The 24,425-nt window shown below is 38.0% G+C and overlaps 2 protein-coding genes across 5 annotated transcripts in view; one reads left to right on the top strand and one right to left on the bottom strand.

Moving 5' to 3' along the window:
• Positions 1-2,519: 2,519 nt before the first annotated feature.
• zdhhc6 (zDHHC palmitoyltransferase 6) lies at positions 2,520-18,562 on the bottom strand. Its single transcript, XM_061966616.1, has 11 exons — positions 18,503-18,562; positions 14,859-15,378; positions 14,702-14,793; positions 10,515-10,674; positions 10,277-10,435; positions 9,532-9,585; positions 7,878-8,045; positions 7,751-7,792; positions 3,239-3,387; positions 3,128-3,174; positions 2,520-3,047 (listed from the first exon to the last, which is right to left on the bottom strand). The coding sequence occupies exons 2-11, from the start codon at positions 15,123-15,125 to the stop codon at positions 2,947-2,949; spliced, it is 1,239 nt and encodes a 412-aa protein (XP_061822600.1). The 5' UTR covers positions 15,126-15,378; positions 18,503-18,562; the 3' UTR covers positions 2,520-2,946.
• A 1,019-nt stretch (positions 18,563-19,581) lies between these two features.
• The window catches only part of vti1a (vesicle transport through interaction with t-SNAREs 1A), a 309,169-nt gene continuing 304,325 nt past the window's right edge, over positions 19,582-24,425 (top strand). For all 4 annotated transcript variants that reach the window (XM_061966622.2, XM_061966624.2, XM_061966621.2 and 1 more), the window contains exon 1: positions 19,582-19,782. In XM_061966622.2, coding sequence (XP_061822606.1) covers positions 19,689-19,782 — 94 coding nt within the window. In that variant the 5' untranslated portion in view covers positions 19,582-19,688. The remainder of the gene's footprint in view (positions 19,783-24,425) is intronic.

The following is a 24,425-nucleotide window of genomic DNA, read 5'->3' as shown; positions in this document are numbered from 1 at the left end:
GCTACCTGATTGGTCGAAGAAAACCCGCAGTGCATTCTGGAATATGTAGTTGAATTTGAAAGCGCCTTTCAAGTCATTCTTATAGCACTTTTTTATTGATAATATTGTATTAAAGAGCCAAGACAACAATGAACTAAATAAATGCATAATAATGTATAATGAGCCACACCAACAGCGGCGCTATTTAACTGGGGCACAGACCTAACTGAAAAAAAGTAATATAAGTCAAAGATCCTTTATATGACGGCCTGTTATATAGAGGATCTTGGGAAAGCTCTGACTTACTGCAAATAAATGCTTGTCAAAGATCTTCTATGACCAGAGCACTCTGCTGTTTTTGAGGACTTACTGCAAAAAAAACACTTATCAGATATCCTCTGTGGCAGAATAAGTGATGATTTAAGGAATTACTGCCAAAAAAAACCCACACTTGTCATGGATTTTTTATATGACATACCACTTTGTTTGTAAGGACCTACTAAAAAAAGAGTTAAAGCTTTGCCGTTTTTCAGTACCTACTGCAAAACTGCTTTTCAAAAATCCACTACATGGCACGCAGTGCCAAATGAAGAAAAAGCTGAGTTTAAGGTCTTCTATATTGCAAGAAAGCCTTGCTGTTTTTGAGGACCAAATGCAAAAAAACTAACCAAAAAAAAACAATGATCAATATGAGAGGAGTGCTGTGCTGTTTTTAAGGGCCAAGTGAGAAAATCCCCGTCAAATAAAAGTAAATATTTGCTGTTCTTAAGAACCTGCTGCAAAAAGTGCTTTCCAAAAATCCTCTGTATGACAGGAGCGCTGAGCTGTTTTTGAAGACCAACTGGGAAAAAAAAACATAGTCAAAGATCTTCTATATTTCAAAAGGGCTTTGCTTTTTTGAGGACCTGCTGCAAAAACACTCATTAAAAAATATATACATGACAGGTTTTTGAGTACCAGCAAAAAACCCAAAGATCGTCTAAATAAAAGAGCACTGCCGTTTTTAGGGACGAACTAAAAAAAACATCTCTTAAGTAACAGAAGATAACTGAAATATTTATTTTTAAGGACCTACTGCAAAACATGTTTTCCAAAAAAATCCTCTATGACATCAGTGCTTTGCTGTTTTTGAGGACCAAAAAACACTTGTCAAAAATACTCCATGACAAGAGTGCTGTTTTTGAGGACCAGCCAAAAACCCTGTCAAAGATCTTCTATATTACAACTATGCTTTTTTGAGAACCTGTTGCAAAATACACTTGTCAAAATGTATTTCTATACGACAGAAGTGCTGTTTTTGATGACCAGCAAAAAAAACAGTTAAAGATCCTCTATACGACAGGAGTGCTGCTGTTTTTAAGGACCAACTAAAAAACCCTCAAATAACAGAAGATAAATAAAATAACTGTTTTTAAGGACCTACTGCAAAAATGCTTTCCAAATCCTCTATACGACAGGAGTGCTGTGCTCTTTTTGAGGATTAGCTGAAACAAAACCATTGTCAAATATATATTCTCTATATTACAAGAATGCTTTGCTGTTTTTTGAGGACCTACTGCAAAACACATTTTCAACACAAATTCTTCATAAGGCAGGATTGCTGTGCTGTTTTTGAGGATCAGCAAGAAACCTAGTCAACGACAATCTATACAACTAGAATAACTAGTTTTGTTTGGGACCTACTGGAAAAAAATCATCAAATAACAGAATAGCTATTTTTGAGGGTCACTAGGAAAAAAATCATAGTCAAAAAATCTCTATAATGCAAGAAGGCTCTGCTGTTTTTGAGGACCTACTGCAAAACAACAATTTTCAACACAAACTCTCCGTAAGGCAGGATAGCTGTGCTGTTTTTGAGGATCAGCAAGAAACCTGGTCAAAGATAAGCTATACAACTAGGATAACTATTTTTTAGGACCTACTGAAAATAAATCGTCAAATAACAGGAGAGCTCTTTTTAAGGACCTACTGGTGTGCTCTTTTTGAGGGTCACCTGAAAAAAAAAAAAGTCAAAAATGCTCTATATTGCCAGAAGGCTCTGCTGTTTTTGAGGACTTAATGCAAAAAAACACACTTGTCAAACATCTCCTGCCTTTTGAGAATCCACTTCAAAAATGTCTTGTATTATTAAATATTACAGGTGCTTTGCGCTGTTTTGTCAAAAAAATGATCTATATGACAGAAGTGCTGTGCTGCTTTTGAAGACCAGCCAAAAACCCTAGTCAAAGATCTTCTATACAACAAGAGCCCTACTATTCTTAAGGACTTAATTCAAAAACACTTGTAAACCATCCTTTATATGACAAGACGGCTGCTGTTTTTGAGTACCAACTGGAAAAAAATTTAAATATGCAAATCAAAAAAATGACAGGAGCACTTTGCCGCTTTTGAGGACCTTCTGCAATATACAGCACTTGTAAAGAGTGTTCGCTGAAAAAGTAGGTCAATATAATACAAGTAAGTATTCCCAAGTGTTTTTTGTTTAAAACTAGCAACAAACAAAGCATTTTGATGAAATCACAAAAAAAGTCTTGTGGTAATCTTTTTGAAATCTCAGGTTTTATAATCTCAGGCAAACAAAGTTCTTACAAAAATAATAAAAAGAAATCAGGCGCTATCTGGGTACAGTAGAAAGAGTTGCATGACGCCGCCCCGGGATCAGCTGGGCAGAGAGGCATTGCATAATTAGCCAAAAAACAGACATCGGCACGCGTTCAAAACAACATGTTCAAGAAAAGACGTTATGTAATCACATACAAGCCTGCCGGCAACTGGTCGAGATTAAGAAGCTTGCTGGGTTTGTTCAGAAAAGTGAGACGGAAGGCCACACGACTGACTACGGTGGAACTCTTTAGTGCTCGGGTCGAGTCAAAATGTATCAAAAAGTTGAGCCAAGTATGTGTGCAGCCATCTTGCAACATCTGCATACAGTGATGAAGAACTGACGTTTTGGTATAAAAGCACACGTTAATTGACTTTCTTCTCGCTGGTGCCGTCTATGGCGGCTGTGTCATAGTGGCACTTCTCCACACATCGCCGTGGAAACCACCCCCTGATGCGCTCACCCGCTGTTGGCCAAAATAAGGAAAGACGGTTGAGAAAAAAACAGTTCTGGCGCTTAAGTCATGTTTTTGTTTTACAATCTTACCGCTCAATTGCTCCTCGCTCAAAACTTTATCGCCATACATCCACCACCTGAAAGAGATGAATAAAATAGATCTCACCCCATTTTAAAAACTTAAATAAAATAAAAACTTACTTGGTGCCACGAGTGGCCAGGATGGTATCTCCCCGTTTTAGGGGTATCCTGGGCTCCTCTGTACAAGGGGTTCGGAAAAAGGTCTGGATCCCCTTGGTGAGGGGGCAGCAGGCTCCGTTGTAGTCCTCCGCGGCTTGGTACTGCACCTGCTGCCAGAGCCATACAACAAAAGTGGTTATTCCGCGCTGTTTACGTCAACATTACATCAATTGCAGCTAACCTCCTTCTGTGCTGTTCCACATGTTTTTTCACTATGCTTACTGTAACCAACCGGACCAAACTCACACGCATTACAAACATAGCAGCTAAAATCATCGGCCTACCCACACCCAACATTTCAGATTTAAACCACAGGTCCATCATTCGGCTGGCAAACACGATAGTCCAGGATATCACTCACTTACTACACCAGGGGTCGGCAACCCGCGGCTCTAGAGCCGCATGCGGCTCTTTAGCGCCGCCCTAGTGGCTCTCTGGAGCTTTTTAAAAAATGTATGAAAAATGGAAAAAGAAAAAGAAAAAATCTATTTTTTGTTTTAATATGGTCTCTGTAGGAGGACAAACATGACACAAGCCTCCCTAATTGTTACAAAGCACACTGTTTATATTAAACATGCTTCACTGATTCGAGTATTTGGCGAGCGCCGTTTTGTCCAATTAATTTTGGCGGTCTTTGAACTCACCGTAGTTTGTTTACATGTATAACTTTCTCCGACTTTCTAGGACATGTTTTATGCCACTTGTTTTTCTGTCTCATTTTGTCCACAAAACTTTTAACGTTGTGCATGAAAGGTGAGTTTTGTTTATGTTATTGACTTGTGTGGAGTGCTAATCAGACATATTTGGTCACTGCATGACTGCAAGCTAATCGATGCTAACATGCTATTTAGGCTAGCTATATGTACATATTGCATCATTATGCCTCATTTGTAGCTATATTCGAGGTCATTTAGTTTCCTTTAAGTCCTCTTGATTCAATTTATATCTCATGACACACTATCTGTATGTAATATGGCTTTTAATTTTTTGCGGCTCCAGACAGATTTGTTTTTGTATTTTTGGTCCAATATGGCTCTTTCAACATTTTGGGTTGCCGACCCCTGTACTACACCAATACATCATCCCACTACCACCAGGGCGCAGGTACAGAACCATCAAATTCCGGAGGGCCCTCCTCAGGAAAAACCTTATCCCTGCAACTATAGCCGCCCTTAACAGCAGGCCCGGCCGACCTGTCTGACAAGCCTGTAAATGTGTGTTGGTCATGTATGATGTCTTTTTTGTTATTTTTGTTTCGTGATGTGTAATGTCTATTGTTCAAATGTACGGCAGTGAAAATTAATTTCCCCAACGGGGACCACCTAAAATCTAACGTATTTCCCCAAATAAATTGAGGCCTCAACTCCATTAAGTAACACACTTATTTGAAAGCAAATTATGAAGGTATGACTTGGGGTTGTCTTGATCCAATATCGATATCAAATATTGGTCCGATATTAGTTTTCATCTAAAACCTCCTACAGGAGCGCTCCGATACAAGCAGTCCTGCAGGATGCTTACTTGTTCAGCCAGTTAACGTCTAAATGTCCTCCAATAAACGCACACGTTTGTTTGTTTATATTACATCAGCCAAGTCATTTACCAAAAGTAAACATTGTAGGTTACAGGCTACTGGAAGCTAGCAGCTATGCAACAGCTAAGCACACAAGCTAGAAATTCAGAATAAGTGTCCTTACTTGAACAATATTGCAGTCTAAAAGAGCACATTTATCAACATAAACAAATATCAATTACTTGCATATTACTTACAGATACAAAGTCTCCAAGGCAGACGCGTGTTAGAAAGTATCCAGTAACAAACGTGTCCGCATCACTTAACTTCCTGCGTCATGAACCTAACTTAATGAATTATTGTGGTCACGAGGCATTGTCAAAAAAAATAAACAAAAAACAACAATTACTACTCCACTTCAACTTAAAGACACAATAGCTCTATTCCTGGTTAATAATACATAATTAGTGTTTTTCCCATCCCTACCATAATTTTCTGTTTGATTAATATCACTCGATCGAGCTTTTTCTAACATTCCACACAACAAAATAATAAAAATATGTATAATTCTTGTGGATATCGTATCGGGTCAATCATGTTATCTTGCAATATTCTAGGCTCCAATATTGGTATTAGAAGTGAGAATGTTGTATCGGGACAACCCCTAATCATGAACAATACTAACATGCCGGAACATCTTTATTACAACTCACAATGCCTCGTGGCATCTGTAAAGCTGACATTTAAGTCCAATTTAAAAGGGGGAAAAAGGTGTCAATGAAAGATGAAAAAAACAAAGCTGGATGTCTGCCTCAATGACAACGATAACAGCACAGTGAAACCTCCATTAACGAACACCTCTATTTGCGACCTTTTTGGTTTACAAACGTTTACATCACGTTAATTATGCCTTTGTGTGCGAACTATGTCTCGCTGTACGATCACTTCATGCCTTTATTCATTTGAAGCCATCGGGGGCTGTCATTTGGATGGCATTACTTCCTGCACACACATGTATGTTTGTACAGTGAATGTATATGTACAGTATGTGTATATGTATGTTTGTACAGTGAATGTATATGTACAGTATGTGTATGTGTGTACAGTGAATGTGCATGCGGAGGTACGAACTTTGAGTGTGTAGGCATGTACTGTATTTGTGTATGTATGTGTGAGCGTAGGTACCTATGTGTGCGCGTATGTATGTATATATGTATGTATGAATAATTGTGTGTATGTGAGTATATATGTGTATTTGTATGTACAATATATTTGACTCCCAGTATGTGCGGGAGCCAGAGTACCGCCCCAGCCACCCAGAGAGCCCAACCCAAAGCAGCAGGTGTGGCGCTCTGGGAACAAGGGATCACCGGTCCCACGCACCCAGGCAGGCCAGCGACAAGAACCCCAAGCCCGGCCCACCGTGCCGCCTGGAAGAGCCAGCAGCAGGCCGTAGACAGACGCGCCCGGCAGAGGACAAGGCACGGGAGAAGCAGGGGACAGCCAGCCCCCAACGAGAAACCACACCTCACACGGGCAGAAAGGTGGGATGCCCCGCCCGAGGGGCCCAGCGACTCCCCGCAACCGGGCGGGAAGATCGCACCCGCCCCACCAGCCACCGGGCCCCCTCGAGCCCAACCCCCAGTCCCCGGAGAGCCCCAGGCCACCCCACCCAAGTCGGCCGCCGCAGGACCGCCCAACAGGGGGCCACCAGAAACACCCACCCCACCTGCAGGGTCCCCAACGATGGAGATGGAACAACCGGCAACTACCCTGTCGGATCCTGCCCCTGAGGGAGGGGAAAAAAAATAAAAATTAAAAATAAAAAATAAAAATAAAAGTAAAATAATAATAATGATTTAAAAAAAAAATACAAATAATAATAATGATACAAATAAATAAATAAAATACAAACAATAATAATAATTAAAAAAAAAATTAAATATAAAAATAAATTAAAAGAATATCACAGACACGCTGACACACAAGTATGTTTTTTTTGTGTTTTTTTTACTGAAATAGGGACCTTTGACGAGGTTAGAACCAATTATTCACATTTACATTGATTCTTATGCAAACCATTTGGTTTTATGAACCATGTTCAAGAACCAATTAAGTTTGTAAATCAATGTTCTACTGTATAGTGTTTAATCCATAGCAGATTATTCAAAATACTTGATTGTTTAGATAATATTACTTACATTTTAAGTCGTTATTAATTGGATATAAAATATCAATATTAATCTCAGGAATTAGTTCAGTTGGAAAGTGGCATGAAAGTGTAAAGGTAGGCTGCGTTCAAACCCCGGCCGAGTCATACCAAAGACTATAAAAATGGGACCCGTTACCTCCCTGCTTGGCACTCAGCATCAAGGGTTGGGATTGGGGGTTAAATCACCAAAAATGATCCCCGGGCGCGGCCACCGCTGCTGCTCACTGCTCCCCTCACCTCCCAGGGGGGTGATCAAGGGTGATGGGTCAAATGCAGAGAATAATTTCGCCCCACCTAGTGTGTGTGTGTGTGACAATCATTGGTACTTTAACTTTAAAAAGAACTTAAGGCCAACACCGAAGGCTTGTGAGGTTGTGCAACTCTGTGGAATATTCAGAAATGCACTTTTAAAGTTGCACAAAAGTTATCTTCCTTTTACACCTGTATGCAAATTAGGTTAGGTTAAAAAGCATTCCAGTGTTGGTCATTTAAGTGAAGATGATTTGTTTTATATGTTATAATTCATAAATGATTTAATCAAGTACAAGTTAGTCATCAATGCATTGTCTAACACAAATGTATTTAGAATTAAATCAATTAATCTTTATTACTTAGGAATTTGTGGAAAACGATACAAAAATGCCTCTATAGCTGGCATTTGCTGTAGTTAAGTAAATGGCCACTACAAGAGTAAATGTGTTCTACAACTTACTCTGAAGGTTTCATGCAGCATTTGTCAAGAACTTACACTTCTCACTCGTTTGTCGGCTTTTTGCTTCAGTTGCTCAATCTGTTGGAATAAAACAAGACAGGCAAGATAAGAGAATCAGATTCATATTCATATGCAAAATAACAGACTTAAAATAGTTAAGTACAGTTAAGGTGTGCTGGTGACACTTGGGATGGACGGGCCACTCGATGCCGTCACCTCTCGGCGTCCCCGTCCACGTGAACACTTCCTTGAAGTTGAGCCAGCGGCTGCCGAGGTCGTATGGGAAAATGAACTCTTCTCCGGTTTGGTAGTGCTGTATTCTGTCTTTGGCCTAGTGCAGGAGATAAATGACGTTTAAAGTAGCACAGGGAAAAGCACAGTCCAGTACAGTAGAGCCCCAAGAGGAACAGTGAATGGCATATTTGAGATACTTTAAACCTCACAATACACCTCTCACATAGCACGCTTTTAATTCAGTTTGACACATTTAGAAACAATTACAGAAGCACAGTATATTGAGAGACAGCGACCTCTGCTGGCTTCATAGCGGCAGCTCTCCTTCTACCGTGCGGATAGCGCGATTACACAAACCACTTTCTATTTAAGTAGGGATGTCCGATAATGCTTTTTGCCGATAGCCGATATTGTCCAACTCTTTAATTACCAATACCGATATCAACCGATACTGATATATACAGACGTGGAATTAACACATTATTATGCCTAATTTGGACAACCAGGTATGGTGAAGATAAAGTCCTTTTTAAAAAAATTCATAAAATAAAATAAGATAAATAAATTAAAAACATTTTCTTCAATAAAAAAGAAAGTAAAACAATATAAAAACAGTTACATAGAAACTAGTAATTAATGAAAATTAGTCAAATTAACTGTTAAAGGTTAGTACTATTAGTGGACCAGCAGCACGCACAATCATGTGTGCTTACAGACTGTATCCCTTGCAGACTGTATTGATATATATTGATATATAATGTAGGAACCAGAATATTAATAACAGAAAGAAACAACCCTTTTGTGTGAATGAGTGTAAATGGGGGAGGGAGGTTTTTTGGGTTGGTGCACTAATTGTAAGTACATCTTGAGTTTTTTAAATAATTTAATTTAATTAAAAAAAACAGAAAATAAAAAAACAAACAAAAAAAACCTGATACCGATTATAAAAAAAACGATACCGATAATTTCCGATATTACATTTTAAAGCATTTATCGGCCGATATTATTGGACATCTCTATATTTAAGTATTCACAATTTAAAAGCAGAGAAAATAATAAATCTGTGAATATGCAGGCGAATGAATGCCAAACCGCCATTTGGCACAGATCTGCTGTAGTGAATTATTTCGGACATTCCACACGATAAACAAAATAATGTTAGGGATATTCCAGTCAGGGTTGTATGCTGCTGAATACCAATACCCATCACATGTATGAACTGTCAATGGTAAATGATGTTGCCATATTTAGCCTTGTACTCCAGTGAGAATGGTACTTCATAATGATACTAAGAAATGCAGTTTATTTGATGTAATGGAGGGGATTATTATTAGTTTATGGGAGCGCCTCCACACTGTGGATAGACACACAATTATCTGCTTGTCAGGCAGGGGGACTAAAAATAAATACGGTGTCAGCCAAAGGGCGTTGCGGTTTGTGAACAGCAATAAAAGGCATTAATAGGCATTGGCGATCACGTACTTTCTCATGAAAATCGGTGGCCAATCAATCGGCACATGCCAGGTAGTCAATCAATAGTACAGTATGTATGTATTTTTCTCTCAACACAACAACGTTCTTACCTTTTCCTCGATCCAGGACTCAATCGAGGTTTTGTTTCGGATGATGACTTTCAGCTGGAAACAACGGATTATTGGATTAGCAAAAACAAAAACAACAGAGTTAGGGAAAAAGCATACTGCTTGATGTTGTTTACCTACATATTTACAGTATATACACTCTAAATGCCATAATTAACGCCTCTATTCAATTAATTGTAATCTCCTATAGTCGTAAATAACCTGCACAGGCATTTAAATCTGTGGCTGTAGGCAACCTTCTGATATGATTGGTTATTTACCTCCAGAAAATGGCAGCAGTGCTCAGCATCCAGCAGCTTTATCTCGTACTGTATGCGCTTTAAAATGTTGCTCCTCAGCCGTTGGTGTGAAAGTAATGTGCGTTACACTTGTACTATTGTTTTTAATCAATTAATTAGCACAATTAATGCTGGCTTGGCAGTTTGCTTCTCACAACATTTACAACATTGGTTATATGGCTGCAGTGTTGTGCAAATTACAATATATACTGTAACTATTATTGACTATTAACTATTTATTATATATTTATTCACATTTGTACATTATGTATAAAACATGATATACTTAAATGACAGCATAGCCATCTGACGTCATTGTGCACTGATGCTGTCAAAGGGACTTGTATGTCCTGTGAGTCCTAAATACTTCTCATATCCCGAGTTTTAATTCATGCAAAAATGCCAAAATGTGACATTTTATGCCAAAAGGAGGCAAGCGCTAAACACACCTGTATCACGAAGAGCATACCCACAGCGATGGTGGTGCCGAGCGCCAGTCCTAAGGCAAAGAGCGTTGCGGCAAAGGCGGCAACGCCGAAGGGCATGAGAGGCTGGCTCTGACGCACGGCGCTCATGTCGATCTTCACGGTGCTCCAGCCAAAGGACATCTGAGGCAACAAAACCCACACCATGTGGTCACAACCTGAGGGGCGCAGCTACCAAAGCGCGTTAGGACGCCACCCTCACCCTCTCGTAGAGCTGCGTGTACATGGTCATGATGAAGATGGCGGCAGCGTGCAAGCAGCCCAGCGGTGCCAGCAGTAGGAAGCTGGTGAAGTAGGCGTGGTTCAGGTGGCCGCAGCAGTTGTTGATCCACGGGCAGTGATGGTCCATCTTCATCACGCACCTGGAGGAGATTGGGAGGGGGGAAGGGGGAATTCCATCATCCACAAACATAATGTGAGACAAAAACCTTTCTGTGTATCTTAATTAGTGAAAAAAAAGGCGATACGATCTATTCCGTCTGTAAATAAAACGTTTCATATAAATATATAGTAATGCAGTAACAGGCACATTCATAATAACATGTAATATATACAGTATTTTGGTAACTTTAGGCACTACTGGAATTTCCTGAGTGGATTAATTTCACCGAGCGCATCCGTTTCAAATAAGAACATAAAACAGTGACTTACAATGTCCGCTCCCACTGGGACGCAGACCAATGAGATGCTCTTTCTTGTATTTACAAGGAAGACCAAGGGCTGTATTATTTTTACATTTATTATTAATAAAAGTAGGGCTAACTTCTTTTTACACTTGTATGGCAATCCAAAAATAGGGGTGTCTGAGGTGCAGCGCCAATACCCCTGTGTTGTATGTCACTAACATAAAACTAACTGTGTTGTAATATTGTTTTTTATTTTTTAGAAGAGCTTAACTTATTTTTACACTTGCATGGCAATGAACAATAATGTAAAATAAGATGCACAAAGCACAACGGCATTATTAAGCATTTGTCCTTCATCACTTACAGGTGCTGTTGCAACTTCCTCACAGTAAAATTTTTCAAAGTGAAAAATATAACAAGAACACCACCTTATGTTATCATTAGTGGTTTACTAGAACACATTCGTTTGACAATTGTCTATATTTTTCACAATTACACAGTTTATGTAATATCAATTTTTACCGGACGAATAAAATGTTTACGGCTGTCACTCACCCGGTCTCGTTAACACGTACACGCAGGGAGCGCGTGCATTGATTGATTGATTGATTGAAACTTTTATTGCAGATTGCACAGTACAGTACATATTCCGTACAATTGACCACTAAATGGTAACACCCGAATAAGTTTTTCAACTTGTTTAAGTCGGGGTCCACGTAAATCAATTCATGCACACACACAAAAACAGTCCAAGAGAAGCAACGAACATTTTGCAGTCATGTTGTTGTTTTGATAGAATATACATTCAATGACAGCTAACACTAGCTATCCAAATTGCTATAATTAACTAACAACACCTAAAGTAATGCTCGTCCATGTGTTATGTACGTACGTAATTACGTCATTACGTAGGAGAAGCTGTGAGAGGGCTAGATATACTGTTCAAAATACATTGGAAAGTTGGCACCTTCTAGGCATCTGCGTAAATGTTGCAAATAGTCCCTTTAAGTAAAGATTGAGTTTAACTGTTTTAAATTTGTACTGAGAATGTAACGATAAACGGTAAGAATCATAACCTACAAGCTGTGCTCTCTATAGCGCAGAGTGATCGTCCTACACTCAGAGGAAAAGAGACCGAGATGTTTTTGCGGTGCGTTTAAGGACCGCTTACAGAGTAGGACACGCTCTCCAGAAATAATAAATCGATTTTTTTTGTTGTTGCGTACTTTTCATTTAAAAAACTCTTAAAGTGCTACAGTACAAACCAATATTTAAAAGTGAAGTGTAAGAAACAGAAAAACATGCAAAATAGTGGCTTTTCTAACAGCGTCTCTATTTATTTTAGCTGTTTTTTTAAAACAAAAAGCTTGTTCAAAAGATTTCAGAGTGTGTATGAGTCATTTTTGAGCACATTCACTAACACCGCCATAGTAATACTAACTGTAAAACGAAATTTTCATATTGTTATAAATGGGTTATACTTGTATGCGCTTTTCTACCTTCAAGGTACCGGTACTCAAAGCGCTTTGACAGTATTTCCACATTCACCCATTCACACACTGATGGCCTGGAGCTGCCATGCAAGGCGCTAACCAGCAGCCATCAGGAGCAAGGGTGAAGTGTCTTGCCCAAGGACACAACGGACGTGACTAGGATGGTAGAAGGTGGGGATTGAACCCCAGTAACCAGCAACCCTCCGAATGCTGGCATGGCCACTCTACCAACTTCGCCATTGTTACATCCTTATAACAATCTTCAACTGGAAATTGTGATGTATCATGTTGTAATTGTATACATGTTCGAAATAAACTCAAACCATAAACCATTTTTAATCTTTAGTGGTTAACGTCTTGCTACACTTGTTGTCATTTTACCACGCATGTGAATAATCTCAACAAAAATATTGCATTAATCATGTAAAAACACTGATTTTCCACGCAATTTATTTTAGGCGTACATGCTCCTTTACCTTAACGGTTACTGAACATCAGTGACCAGGTCAGTGCATTCGCCAGTAAAACGATGAGTGACGAGACTCCAACTGGTGTGCTCAAATTTAGCTTCAAATTCTTGACGGGACTTTAGAGAAAACGGTCAGCAAGTTTTGAGCAAATAAATGACTTATAAAATGTTTGTTTGAGACATTCTAACAATTGTGCCAAAGTATTGGAGTCTTTTTTAAACTTAATTTAAAATGATGCAAGGAAATACTGTATTTTTCGGGCCATAAGGCGCACTTAAAATCCTTTCATTTTCTCAATAATCGACAGTGAGCCTTATAACCCGGTGGGCCTAATGTATGGCATAATTCTGGTTGTGCTTACTGACCTCGAAGCTATTTTATTTGGTAGTTGGTGTAATGATAAGTGCAACCAGTAGATGGCAGTCATACATGAGATACGTGTAGACTGCAATATGATGGCAGTAAACAACACCAAAACTTTAAATGTTCCATTGAGAATATAGAACATTACACACGGCGCTCAAAAATCTGTGAAAATGTTTTTAGCACGACTTCAGTAAGATATGAAGAAGCCGCACCGCTTGATGGATTGTCGGCGCATTAAACATACGAGGATTATTATGGTGTGTGTATAAGGACCGCAAAATGGCACCTATTAGTGGACATATTATCTGGCGTTTTGTTTCACAATATTATGCAAAACCAACTTTTCTTACCTTCTGGTACCTGCTGATGTATATTTGGGATCTGCATAAGTCCTGAAAATGTGTGCGAGTCCGCAATTGTATCCGTGCCGACACCAAAGTGATAAGCTTCTTCTTTTTCTCTATCTTCTTATGTGGTATTCATCTTCCGCTGTTGCCATTTCTAATAGAAAGTAGTGTAAAGTTCTTATATCTGTCAGTAGACCAGCTATCAAAGCGCTAAAAACTGTAGTGGGTTTACATAATTCACCCAAGGAACTTCAGTTATTAGAGGGTTCCGGTCGGACGGTTTTTCACGGGACACATTTCCGGCATTCATGTTGCATTATTGAGCCACGGATGAGAAGATGCTGCTCCGTTATTGATTTAAGTAAAGTCTGAATGTCATTAAAACAGTTAGCTCCATCTTTTGACACTTCTTCCACTCCCGTCCTTGCACGCTACACCGCTACAACAAAGATGACGGGGTGAAGATGCTGCCGAAGGAGAGCCACGTAAATAAGACCGCCCACAAAACGGCGCATCGTGAAGTGAAGCTCTGAAAGCTACTTGAAAATGGTCTGTAAAACATAATTCATGCAACACTTGCACCAAAGAACCACAATCACATGTTATATAGACCACAAGATAGTGTTTTAAATTTAGAAAAAAATCCTAACATGACCCCTTTAATGCGCCTTATAATCCGGTGCACCTTTTGTATGAAAAAAGACCTGAATAGAACAGCTCATCGGCAGTGCGCCTTTTAATCTGGTGCGTCCTTTGGTCCGGAAAATAGGGTAAGTCACTGCAATTAAAAAATTAAATTGACAGCAGTAATGACAACTTTTAGAACATTATTATAAATAACTGTGGTTACTGCCATGATGTTTATGTGTCACAACTAAGACATTGCCCTGTAAAATGTATGTTTTTGGAATGATTCGAAACAATTTGATTCTGGAACAGATAATTTTCCATTCCAAAAACTGTTTTACAGTCAAAAACAAGCAACGTCCTGAAGGAAATTGTGCCCACTCTCGCCACATGCAATTTATGAACTTAGTGACATTTATTAAAAAATATATATATATACTTGAAGTACTAAGGATCGTACCTGTTACACTTGCGGCAGTGGTGGGTTCTCGGGGCCTTGTACCCTTGGCACACTCTACAATACTGCAAATACTCGATGTCCTCTTGATTCTCCTGTTTTCATATGAACAAATAAGTCTGGGAAGATCTCATATGCGTGCATCCTTGCTTGTGCTTACCGGTTTCCAGCTGAGAGGGACGTATCCCGGCCCGACAAACATGGCGTTGAAGTAGTTGTAGAGGATGAGGACGGTCCAGTTGATGAGCATGATGAAATTAATGCTGCCTCCGGTGGTGTCTAGAGGCCAGTACCAGATTATGGAATCCAGGACAGCAATGCTGGAGCATATGGCGATGACGGACAGGGCGATGACCGGTCCCCAGTGGCACAATCTCCAAACCTCATGGAGGTTCTCAAACGTCACAAGCTTCGAAAGGACTTTCATGATCCAACTTGCAACGAAAGAAACTGTTAATATTTTGGCTCACGGGCTCCTAAAATGTGTTACTTTCTGTTATTTTGCAAAGTCAGCCGTGCCAATGGTGCACGTATTTTCCCAGCGACAATCCAGCAACAAGCCTGGTGTTCATTCAGACGGACTTCCAGTGTCCCGTTCTTGTTTCTCCTGGGAGAGAGCAGCATCCTCAACAGGTACTTTTGGGAGGATGTTGTCCTTAAGGCACACTCAAATATCCCATCTACAGAGAGAAAAATGACAAATGGTTTACGAGGTGGCGACTTGTCCAAGGTGTACCCTGCAGGTCATTTTTTTATGGTCATTAACAGCTTCTTTATGTCCAAAAAACATTTCACAAAAGCAAACTATTTGTCCAGTCATGGTAATAAAATCTTGAAAATTATCTGTCGAGGACAGGGGTCCCCAAACTTTTTAGCACCACGGACTGGTTTAATGTAGGCATTATTTCCAGGGTCCGCCTTTCCACTTGTGCCAGATAAATACAGCATGAAAAATACAACTCACTATAACGCTGAATTAGTGGGAGCCCTGGACTTGTTTCTTTGCAATGAGATCTGCAGATGGAAATCAGCTTTTGGCTACAACCTGTCACATTTATATTTTATATGTTCATTAATGTGCATTGTATCATGTCACAAAGTTATAACAAATACAACAAATGGCAACTTCCTATGAGGAGTTTTATTGTACATCTATAAACAAGCTTATTGGTGTGTCTCATGAGGGGGTCAGCAACCCATGAGGCTCCCTGGAACATTTTTCAAAAAGGATTGAAAATTGAAAAATTTTTAGTATGTTTTTTGTTTGGGGACAAACATGACACAAACCTTCCCAATTGTTAGAAAGCCCCCTGTTTAATATGTTGGTGTGTATGCTTCACTGATGAGAGTATTTGGTGAACATCGTTTTGTCCTACTAATGTTGGCGGTTCTTGAACTCACCATAGTGTGGACTGTGACGCAACAGTTTGTTTACATGTAAAATCTTTCACTCTTTGCCTCATTTTGTCCACCAAAAGTTTCATGCTGTGCGTGAAAGCACAAAGGTGTGCTTTGTTGATGTTATTGATTTGTTGGAGTGCTAATCAGGCATATTTGGTCAGTGCATGACTACAAGCTAATCAATGCTAACATGCTATTTAGGCTAACTGTATGTACATAATACATCATTATGCCTCATTTGTAGGTATATTTTGAGCTAATTTAATATCCTTTACTTTTATCCTCTTTGCATATAATTTAGTCTTGCATGTCTCATGACACATTATCTGCATGTAATATTGGCTGCATTTCAGATAGTTGTTTGTGTGCCATGTTGTTCCAGACAACAGCAAATATTACCGAGCTTGCCAAAGATTGTAATGAAATCAGTAAAAAAAGACAGCCTTAACTTGGACACACACATCTATACCTTTGGCCATTAAAAGCCAGTAATTTCCAGGAGTTATCTCACCTTCTGAGTAGCCTCTGATTTACTAATGGTTTCTAATGTTGCAAAAATGTGTAGAATAAATATTACATTTCAACATTTCTGTCAACGAAGATTTGCTTCAGCCTGCGACACAGTCATTTTGATAGTAGGCAATTTTAGCTAATATAGACACTTATGTCATGTGTTACCTTCATTATAAGACTTATATACGGCTTTTCATTTATTGCGGCTCCAGACAGATTTGTTTTTTGTGTTTTTGGTCCAATATAACCTACACAGTGGCCTAGTGGTTAGAGTGGCCGCCCTGAGCTCGGTTGGTTGTGAGTTCAAACCCCCGGCCGAGTCATACCAAAGACCATAAAAATGGGACCCAATACCTCCCTGCTAGGCACTCAGCATCAAGGGTTGGAATTGGGGGTTAAATCACCAAAAATGATTCCCGGGCGCGGCCACCACTGCTGCACACTGCTAATAATGCGAATAATTTCGCCACACCTAGTGTGTGTGTGACAATCATTGGTACTTTAACTTTTTTTTTTAAATTTAACAATATGGCTCTTTCAACGTGTTGCAGAGCCCTGGTCTAGTGGGACAGGCGAAAGTTAAGTCGTAGAAAATGCAGTCGTTTATAAACTATTTAATGTTTCTCTGCGGCCCGGTAGCAAATGTGTCACGGACCGGTACCGATCCCTGCAACGGTGGTTGGGGACCACTGTTCTAGGGTACACTTATTAATAATGGAAATTTTTATCTGCGATTATCGCGATTAATTTTGAGTTAACCATAAACAAACTTCGATTAATTGCGACTAAATATTTGAATCGTTCGACAGGCTTAATAGTGATTAAACAACAAAGAAAGCGCTACATAAACTACAAAAATATGTATTGATTGAATTGATTGAAACTTTTATTAGTAGGTTTCATAGTACAGTACATATTCCGTACAATTGACCACTAAATGGTAACACCGGAATACGTTTTTCAACTTGTTTATAAGTCGGGGTCCACGTAAATCAATTCATGGTACACATATATACTATCATCATAATACAGTCATCACACAAGTTGATCATCAGAGTTTACACATTGAATTATTTACATTATTTACAATCCGGGGGGTGGGATGAGGAGGGTTTGGTTGATAACAGCATACTTCAGTCATCAACAATTGCATCATCAGAGAAATGGGCATTGAAACAGTGTAGGTCTGACTTGGTAGGATATGTACAGCGAGCAGAGAACATAGTGTTCAGAAAGCATAGAACAAGTATATACATTAGAAATACATTTGATTATTTACATTTGGTTATTTACAATCCGGGGAGGTGGGATGTGGAAGGGGGAGGGTGTAGTTGCCTGGAGGTGTTGTTTTAGTGCGGTTTTGAAGGAGGATAATTATTTACTACAACTATTACACTGCGGGCAATGTAATATGGAACTTGATGCTTCTCTATATGCAAATAAATATGATTTCTCCAATAAATACATGAGCTTGCATGCAACCTTTTGGTAACCTTAATATGATTTTTTTTATCTCTAAAATGAACACGACTGACTCAGTCTGCAGACATTTAAAAACATTTCAATCGAAATTAGCTCAATTAGCTGGACGAAAGCGGCAAGACAAGACAATTCGCCACATTATTTGCAAAAGAAAGCGGGTTTATTAAAAAAGACAACGTAGCGTTTCGGTGGTAAATTGAAAACTGTGATGTTTATTATCAATGCTCGAGCTTAGCGGGTCGGCTAGCTTATTAGCAGGCAGGTCAAAACGCGCGGCCAACTGTATTAGCAGAACGTTCAACCCGAAGGGATGATATAGATGTAACTTGCAGATGGAAAAAAAAACATTTCTTGAATTAACATTTTCTTAGGATTTAAAAAAAAAGTCTGTCACTTTGAACAACCAACCTGGCCACTTCCTTGTTTTCCTTCCCGGTGCAGCTGTGAATTTGACGGAACCAAATCTCATCTTGTATGATGTTCTATTCCGAGCAGTTTTAATGTTACCCACCCTCTTGGGGAGACTTTAAAAAAAATGCCTTAATTTATTAACACGCAATTAAATTATATTTTAATCCAAAGTAATTGTGAGATCTAATAGGTACTTTACATCAGCAATAATAAAACAGAAAGAGCCAACTTCCATAGAAGAGATCAAATGTGTTATTTTTTATAAACGACTGTAACATACAACATAAACATAAACATAATGTTTGTCAACATTTTTATTTTTATTATTATGCTCCAGACAAATTTTTTTCTACAAAAATGTCGATTTATGAAAGTAAGGCCTACATTTTCTAATTGGCTTAATGGTTTACAATTATCAATCAAATCTTGGAGGATGATTAAGAGTACAAAAGCCCTTAAATTGATATATTCGTTAAACACATTTAAAGTGATTTAGGTAGCCCTTTTTGTCGTTTTTTTCTTCTTCCATTTTTTAAAATTATTATTATGTATTGATATTTAATACTCTATCTGTATTTGCTTTTGGGTTTTTTTCTTGAAATATTTCGCTGATTTTGAAAGTGCCTTACCTTTTGCACTATATTAATTGATATTATTATGTGTTGTCAACTTTGTACTTTTTTAAAAAGTATTATTATTTTTTATGTCATTGCCTGAAATAAATAAATACATGAAAAAATGAGATGTGTGCATTATAAATGTATGTAAAAAAAAAAAGAAAAAAAAAAGAGCTAACTTTTTTATTATTTATTTATTTTATTTGATTTTTTTATTGAACAACAAACATATTTATAATTCACACAAAAGTCAAGGCACTTTCAACATCAAGGAAATAAAATAACAGCAAATACAGATAGAGTAATGCTAAAACATATTAAAACATTTTTTTTTAAATGACAAAAAGAGCTACCTAAATCACTTTAAATGTTTTTAACAAAGATATTAATTTAAGGGCTTTAAAAAAAAAAAAAGGAGAAAAAAAAAAAAAGAAGCCAACTTCCGGACCGGAACCACTTCAATGTGACACAAGGAAAAAGACACCGGAGCCCTGTTTGTTTTATTATTGTGAGCTAACTGTCAAGCAGAAACACATCGAGCTCGCATTTAAACCGCACGTCACAACATGTCTTCTGACTTCGAAGCCTACGAACAGGACTTTGGCACCCTCACAGCCGAAGTGACCAACAAAATCGGCCGAATTCCCAAACTGAGTGGAGGTAAGTAAAGAGTTTATTGATTAGCTGGGAGGTTAGCTTGCATGCTAGCCGGTGCAGCAGGTGTAGTAGGCACTTTTAAATTAATTTAGCATCAATTCCACACCGAATTATATATACATTTTGTATCCTTAACCAATAACCTAACCGTTATATATTCCGTGCTTTTTCTTAGCTTTGTGTTTTGGTAGTTGTTGTGAAAATTGCTGAATTTCCCTGTACACATACACTATTGATGTAAACAAACAGGCGTACACCTTCCAAGTCTTCTAAATCAGTGTTTTTCAACCATTTTCCAGCCAAGGCACGTTTTTTTCATTGAAAAAAAATCCGGAGGCACACCACCAGCAGAAATCATTAAAGATCGAAACTCAGTTGACAGTAAAAAGTCGTTGTCGCAATTGTTGGATATGACTTTAAACCATAACCAAGCATGCATCACTATAGCTCTTGTCTCAAAGTAGGTGTACTGTCACCACCTGTCACATCACGCCGTGACTTATATTGAGTTTTTTTTGCTGTTTTCCTGTGTGTAGTGTTTTAGTTCTTGTCTTGCGCTCCTATTTTGGTGGCTTTTTCTCTTTTTTTTTGGTATTTTCCTGTAGCAGTTTCATGTCTTCTTTTGAGCGATATTTCCCGCATCAACTTTGTTTTAGCAATCGAGACTATTTCAGTTGTTTTTATCCTTCTTTGTGGGGACATTGTTGATTGTCATGTCATGTTCGGATGTACATTGTGTCTTTGCTCCACAGTAAGTCTTTGCTGTCGTCCAGCATTCTGTTTTTGTTTACTTTCTAGCCAGTTCAGTTTTAGTTTTGTTCAGCATAGCCTTCTCTAGGCTTCAATGCCTTTTCTTTTCTTTTGTTTATTTTTGGTTTAAGCATTAGACACCTTTTTACCTGCACACTGCCTCCCGCTGTTTCCGACATATACAAATCAATTAGCTACCGGCTGCCACCTACTGATATGGAAGAGTATTACACGGTTACTCTGTCGAGCTCTAGACAGCACTGACACTCAACAACAACACATAATTTGCAGACTATAATTACTGGTTTGCAAAAAATATTTTTAACCCAAATAGGTGAAATGAGATAATCTCCCACGGCACACCAGACTGTATCTCACCGCAGCACAGTGGTTGAAAAACCCTGCCTTATTTAATCCCAAGGTACCCGTTTCCATTTCTTAGTAATTACTAACATATATTCACTTCATGTTCTCCATTTATACACAATTTACTTCACAAATAATAAATAATAATGTTCTCATTAAATAATTAAATAGGTTGAAAATTACATGATGAGATTAATAAGATTATCAAATTTTTCAATAAAGTATAAAATGTTTTTCAGGATTATTTTCTTTGTACTTTTAAAACACTTTGAGTTTTAACAGTTTCTTAAACTGAATTAAATTAGTACATTATTTGCTTAATTTATTCCATATTTTAATTCCACACACTGATACACTGAAGGTTTTAAGTGTTGTACGTGCATACCAATATTTTTAAAGTTGCTTTTTCTCTGTTATTTTTCTCTTCTTTTGTGGCACACTAGTGTGACGCGGCACAGTGGTTGAAAAACACTGCTCTAAATCACTATTAATATGTAACTAGAAGAGGCAATTCCTGAAGGAATTGCGTGTGAATGCTCCAATGCTGAAGTTGAACTGAAATGCTGATAGAATGTAGTATGAATGTAAGAATAGTTTGAACGTTGGAATGGTTTGAATGTTGAAGAGCTGACGCTGAACTGAAATGCTAATGGTACGTAGGATGAATGTTGAAATCGTTTAAACGCTGAAAATGTTTGAATGGTTTGAATGTTGAAGAGTTTGAATTTCCAGGAAAACCGGAATTTGTTTTGGAACTTAGGAAAGTGTTAGTTTGAATGCCCAGGATGAGTGTGAATGTGTTGATGTTTGAATGGTTTGAATAGGTTGAAAAATGTGGGAATTGTGCAACTTGGAAAAATGTCCCATTCATTTCAACGGGAACTTCCTGGAAATTTGGGAATTTTGGGAAAAGCGGGATTTTTTGAAAATGATTAAGATCATGACTGTCCTGAATGAGCTGAATTGGTTGGTGTTAGAATTGTTTAAATCGGGCAAGAAATGTTGAGTAGTAAAATGGTAAAATCGGGAATTTTATTGAACTTGGAAAAAGGGTAGTTTGAATTTCTAGAATGATGGAATGTGTTAAAGGTGGAATGGTTCGAATGGGTTGAATAATGTGGGAATTGTGGAAGTTTGAAAAATGTATTTTGAATGGGGAAAATGCAACACAAAAAAAGGAATTATGGGAAATCCGGGAATTTTTGATTATTATTGTTGAAGTAGAGTACACAATTCCTGAATATTTTGAAGTTGAAACGGTTTGAATCGTATGAAAAATGTGGGAATTGTGGAACTTTGAAGAGTGACCCATTGATTTCAATGGGAATTTCAGGAAAAATTGGGGATTTCGGGAAAAGTGGGAATTTTTTTTGAAAATGGTAAAAACTTGAATGGTCTGAATGAGCTGAAATGGAGTAGTAACATGTTGAATTGAGAAATGGTATTACGGATTGCTGGAATTTTGCGAAAACCGGGAATTTTTTCAGTTCAAAGAACAACTTTGTTTTTTGTCCTGATTAAGAGGAATGTTTTGACGGTGGAACGGTTGAAATGCGATGAAAAATGTGGAAGGAGTCTTCGCCAGAAAAAAAGGATGGAAATAGGGCTTTGGAAAACCAGGAATTCTGGAAAATCCTGGAATTTTTTTGAACTAGAAAAGGGGACGTTTGAATTTCCATAATGGTGGAATATGTTGAAGGTGGAATGGTTTGAATAGGTTGAAAAATGTGGAAATGGTGGAAGTTTGAAAAACGGCCAATTCATTTTGAATGGGAGAAATGTCCCGGAAAACCTGGAATTCTGGGAAATCTGGCAATTTTTGGAATTTGTCATGGGAAAGCCCACGATTCCCGAATAGGCTGAACAGTTTGAAGTTGAAATGGTTTGAATCGGGTGAACAATGTGGAAGGTAGAATGCGCCAAAATCTGGCGAAGAAGAATACGTTGAGTAAGAATAAATAGATGAATTTTGGTGTAGAAAACCATATGTGGGAATGATTTGGAGAATTCACACGATTATTCACAAATATGCATGTGCAAAATATCGTAACGGGTCAGTTACCTGTTGCAATGCGGCTTATTATGATGAAGAAAGTTCCTTTAATCCTTGAACCTCTCAACACAGTAGTTAATACTATAATCAATGTTAATTAAAAACTAAATGTGGGATATAAATAATAATGGAAGTATAATTGTTTGTATATAGTATATAATTGGTACAAAGATTTAACACGTGTACAAGGATATTTCACATGCCTTTACAGTGTATATAATTTAACTGTGTTTTTGTTGTGTATAATGTGTATTAATAATATGTTGTACAAAGGACATTTCATAATTTTCGGAAGTTCATCTTGTACTTGACATTGTTTATAGGGTTAGGCGTAATAAGTGTTCAACTTCAGCCTAAACCCTTTCGGTCTGCAACATTTTCTTTTTCAATCTATGAATGTACAACTGTTTGTTTATTTTGTTGACCATTGACCGAAGAATAATAATAAACTAAACTAAACTAAACTCAATGCATTTTGCCACCCGTAATCTGTTTTTTTACTCTGTGTTTAAAAAGTCTGTTATTCTGTAGATTGCTACTTAAGTATATTTGGTTTATTAAAAATGTGTCTGTATTGGTGTATATTTCCTCAGACTGAACCTATGGCGCATTTAAACGGCATTCTACCTTACAGCCAGTAGGGGGGAACTCTATCCATCCATCCATTTTCTACTGCTTATTCCCTTTGGGGGCGCGGGGGGCGCTGGAGCCTATCTCAGCTACAATCGGGCGGAAGGCAGGGTACACCCTGGACAAGTCGCCACCTCATCGCAGGGCCAACACAGATAGACAGACAACATTCACACTCACATTCACACACTAGGGCCAATTTAGTGTTGCCAATCAACCTATCCCCAGGTGCATGTCTTTGGAGGTGGGAGGAATCTGGAGTACCCGGAGGGAACCCACGCAGTCACGGGGAGAACATGCAAACTCCGAAACTCTAATTTAGCATAATTAAAGGGACAAGCGGTAGAAAATGGATGGATGGATGTCTAACAAGCAATGTGCCAAAAAATATATCTACTGTAGTGTTGTCCCGATACCAATATTTTGGTACCGGTACCAAAATTTATTTTTGGTACTTTTCTGTACTTTTCTAAATAAAGGGGACCACAAAAAATGTCAATTTTTGGCTTTATTTTAACAACAAATTTTATGGTATATTAAACATATGTTTATTATTGCAAGTTTGTTCTTAAATAAAATAGTGAACATACAAGACAACTTGTCTTTTAGTAGTAAGTAAGCAAACAAAGGCTTCTAATTTAGCTGCTGACTTATGCAGTAACATATTGTGTCGTTTATCATTCTATTATTTTGTCAAAATTATTAAGGACAAGTGGTAGAAAATGAATTATTAATCTACTTGTTCATATCTGCTTACTTTCTCTTTTAACATGTTCTATCTACACTTCTGTTAAAATATAATAATCACTTATTCTTCTCTTGTTTGAATTTGGTCAAAGAATATTCA

Source organism: Nerophis lumbriciformis, linkage group LG11, assembly GCF_033978685.3.
Source record: "Nerophis lumbriciformis linkage group LG11, RoL_Nlum_v2.1, whole genome shotgun sequence".
Lineage (NCBI taxonomy): Eukaryota > Metazoa > Chordata > Actinopteri > Syngnathiformes > Syngnathidae > Nerophis > Nerophis lumbriciformis.
This window is presented reverse-complemented; position numbering and strand designations above follow the sequence as displayed.

What these genes read in the sequence shown, in the direction of transcription:
- zdhhc6 (XM_061966616.1), bottom strand. Translation starts at nt 15,125, where the DNA reads ATGAAAGTCCTTTCGAAGCTTGTGACGTTTGAGAACCTCCATGAGGTT. An exon ending in ACACGCAGCTCTACGAGAGG is followed by an intron (nt 10,436 to 10,514) that starts GTGAGGGTGGCG and finishes TTGTTGCCTCAG; the next exon opens with ATGTCCTTTGGCTGGAGCAC. An exon ending in CTGGCCACTCGTGGCACCAA is followed by an intron (nt 3,175 to 3,238) that starts GTAAGTTTTTAT and finishes CATCTCTTTCAG; the next exon opens with GTGGTGGATGTATGGCGATA.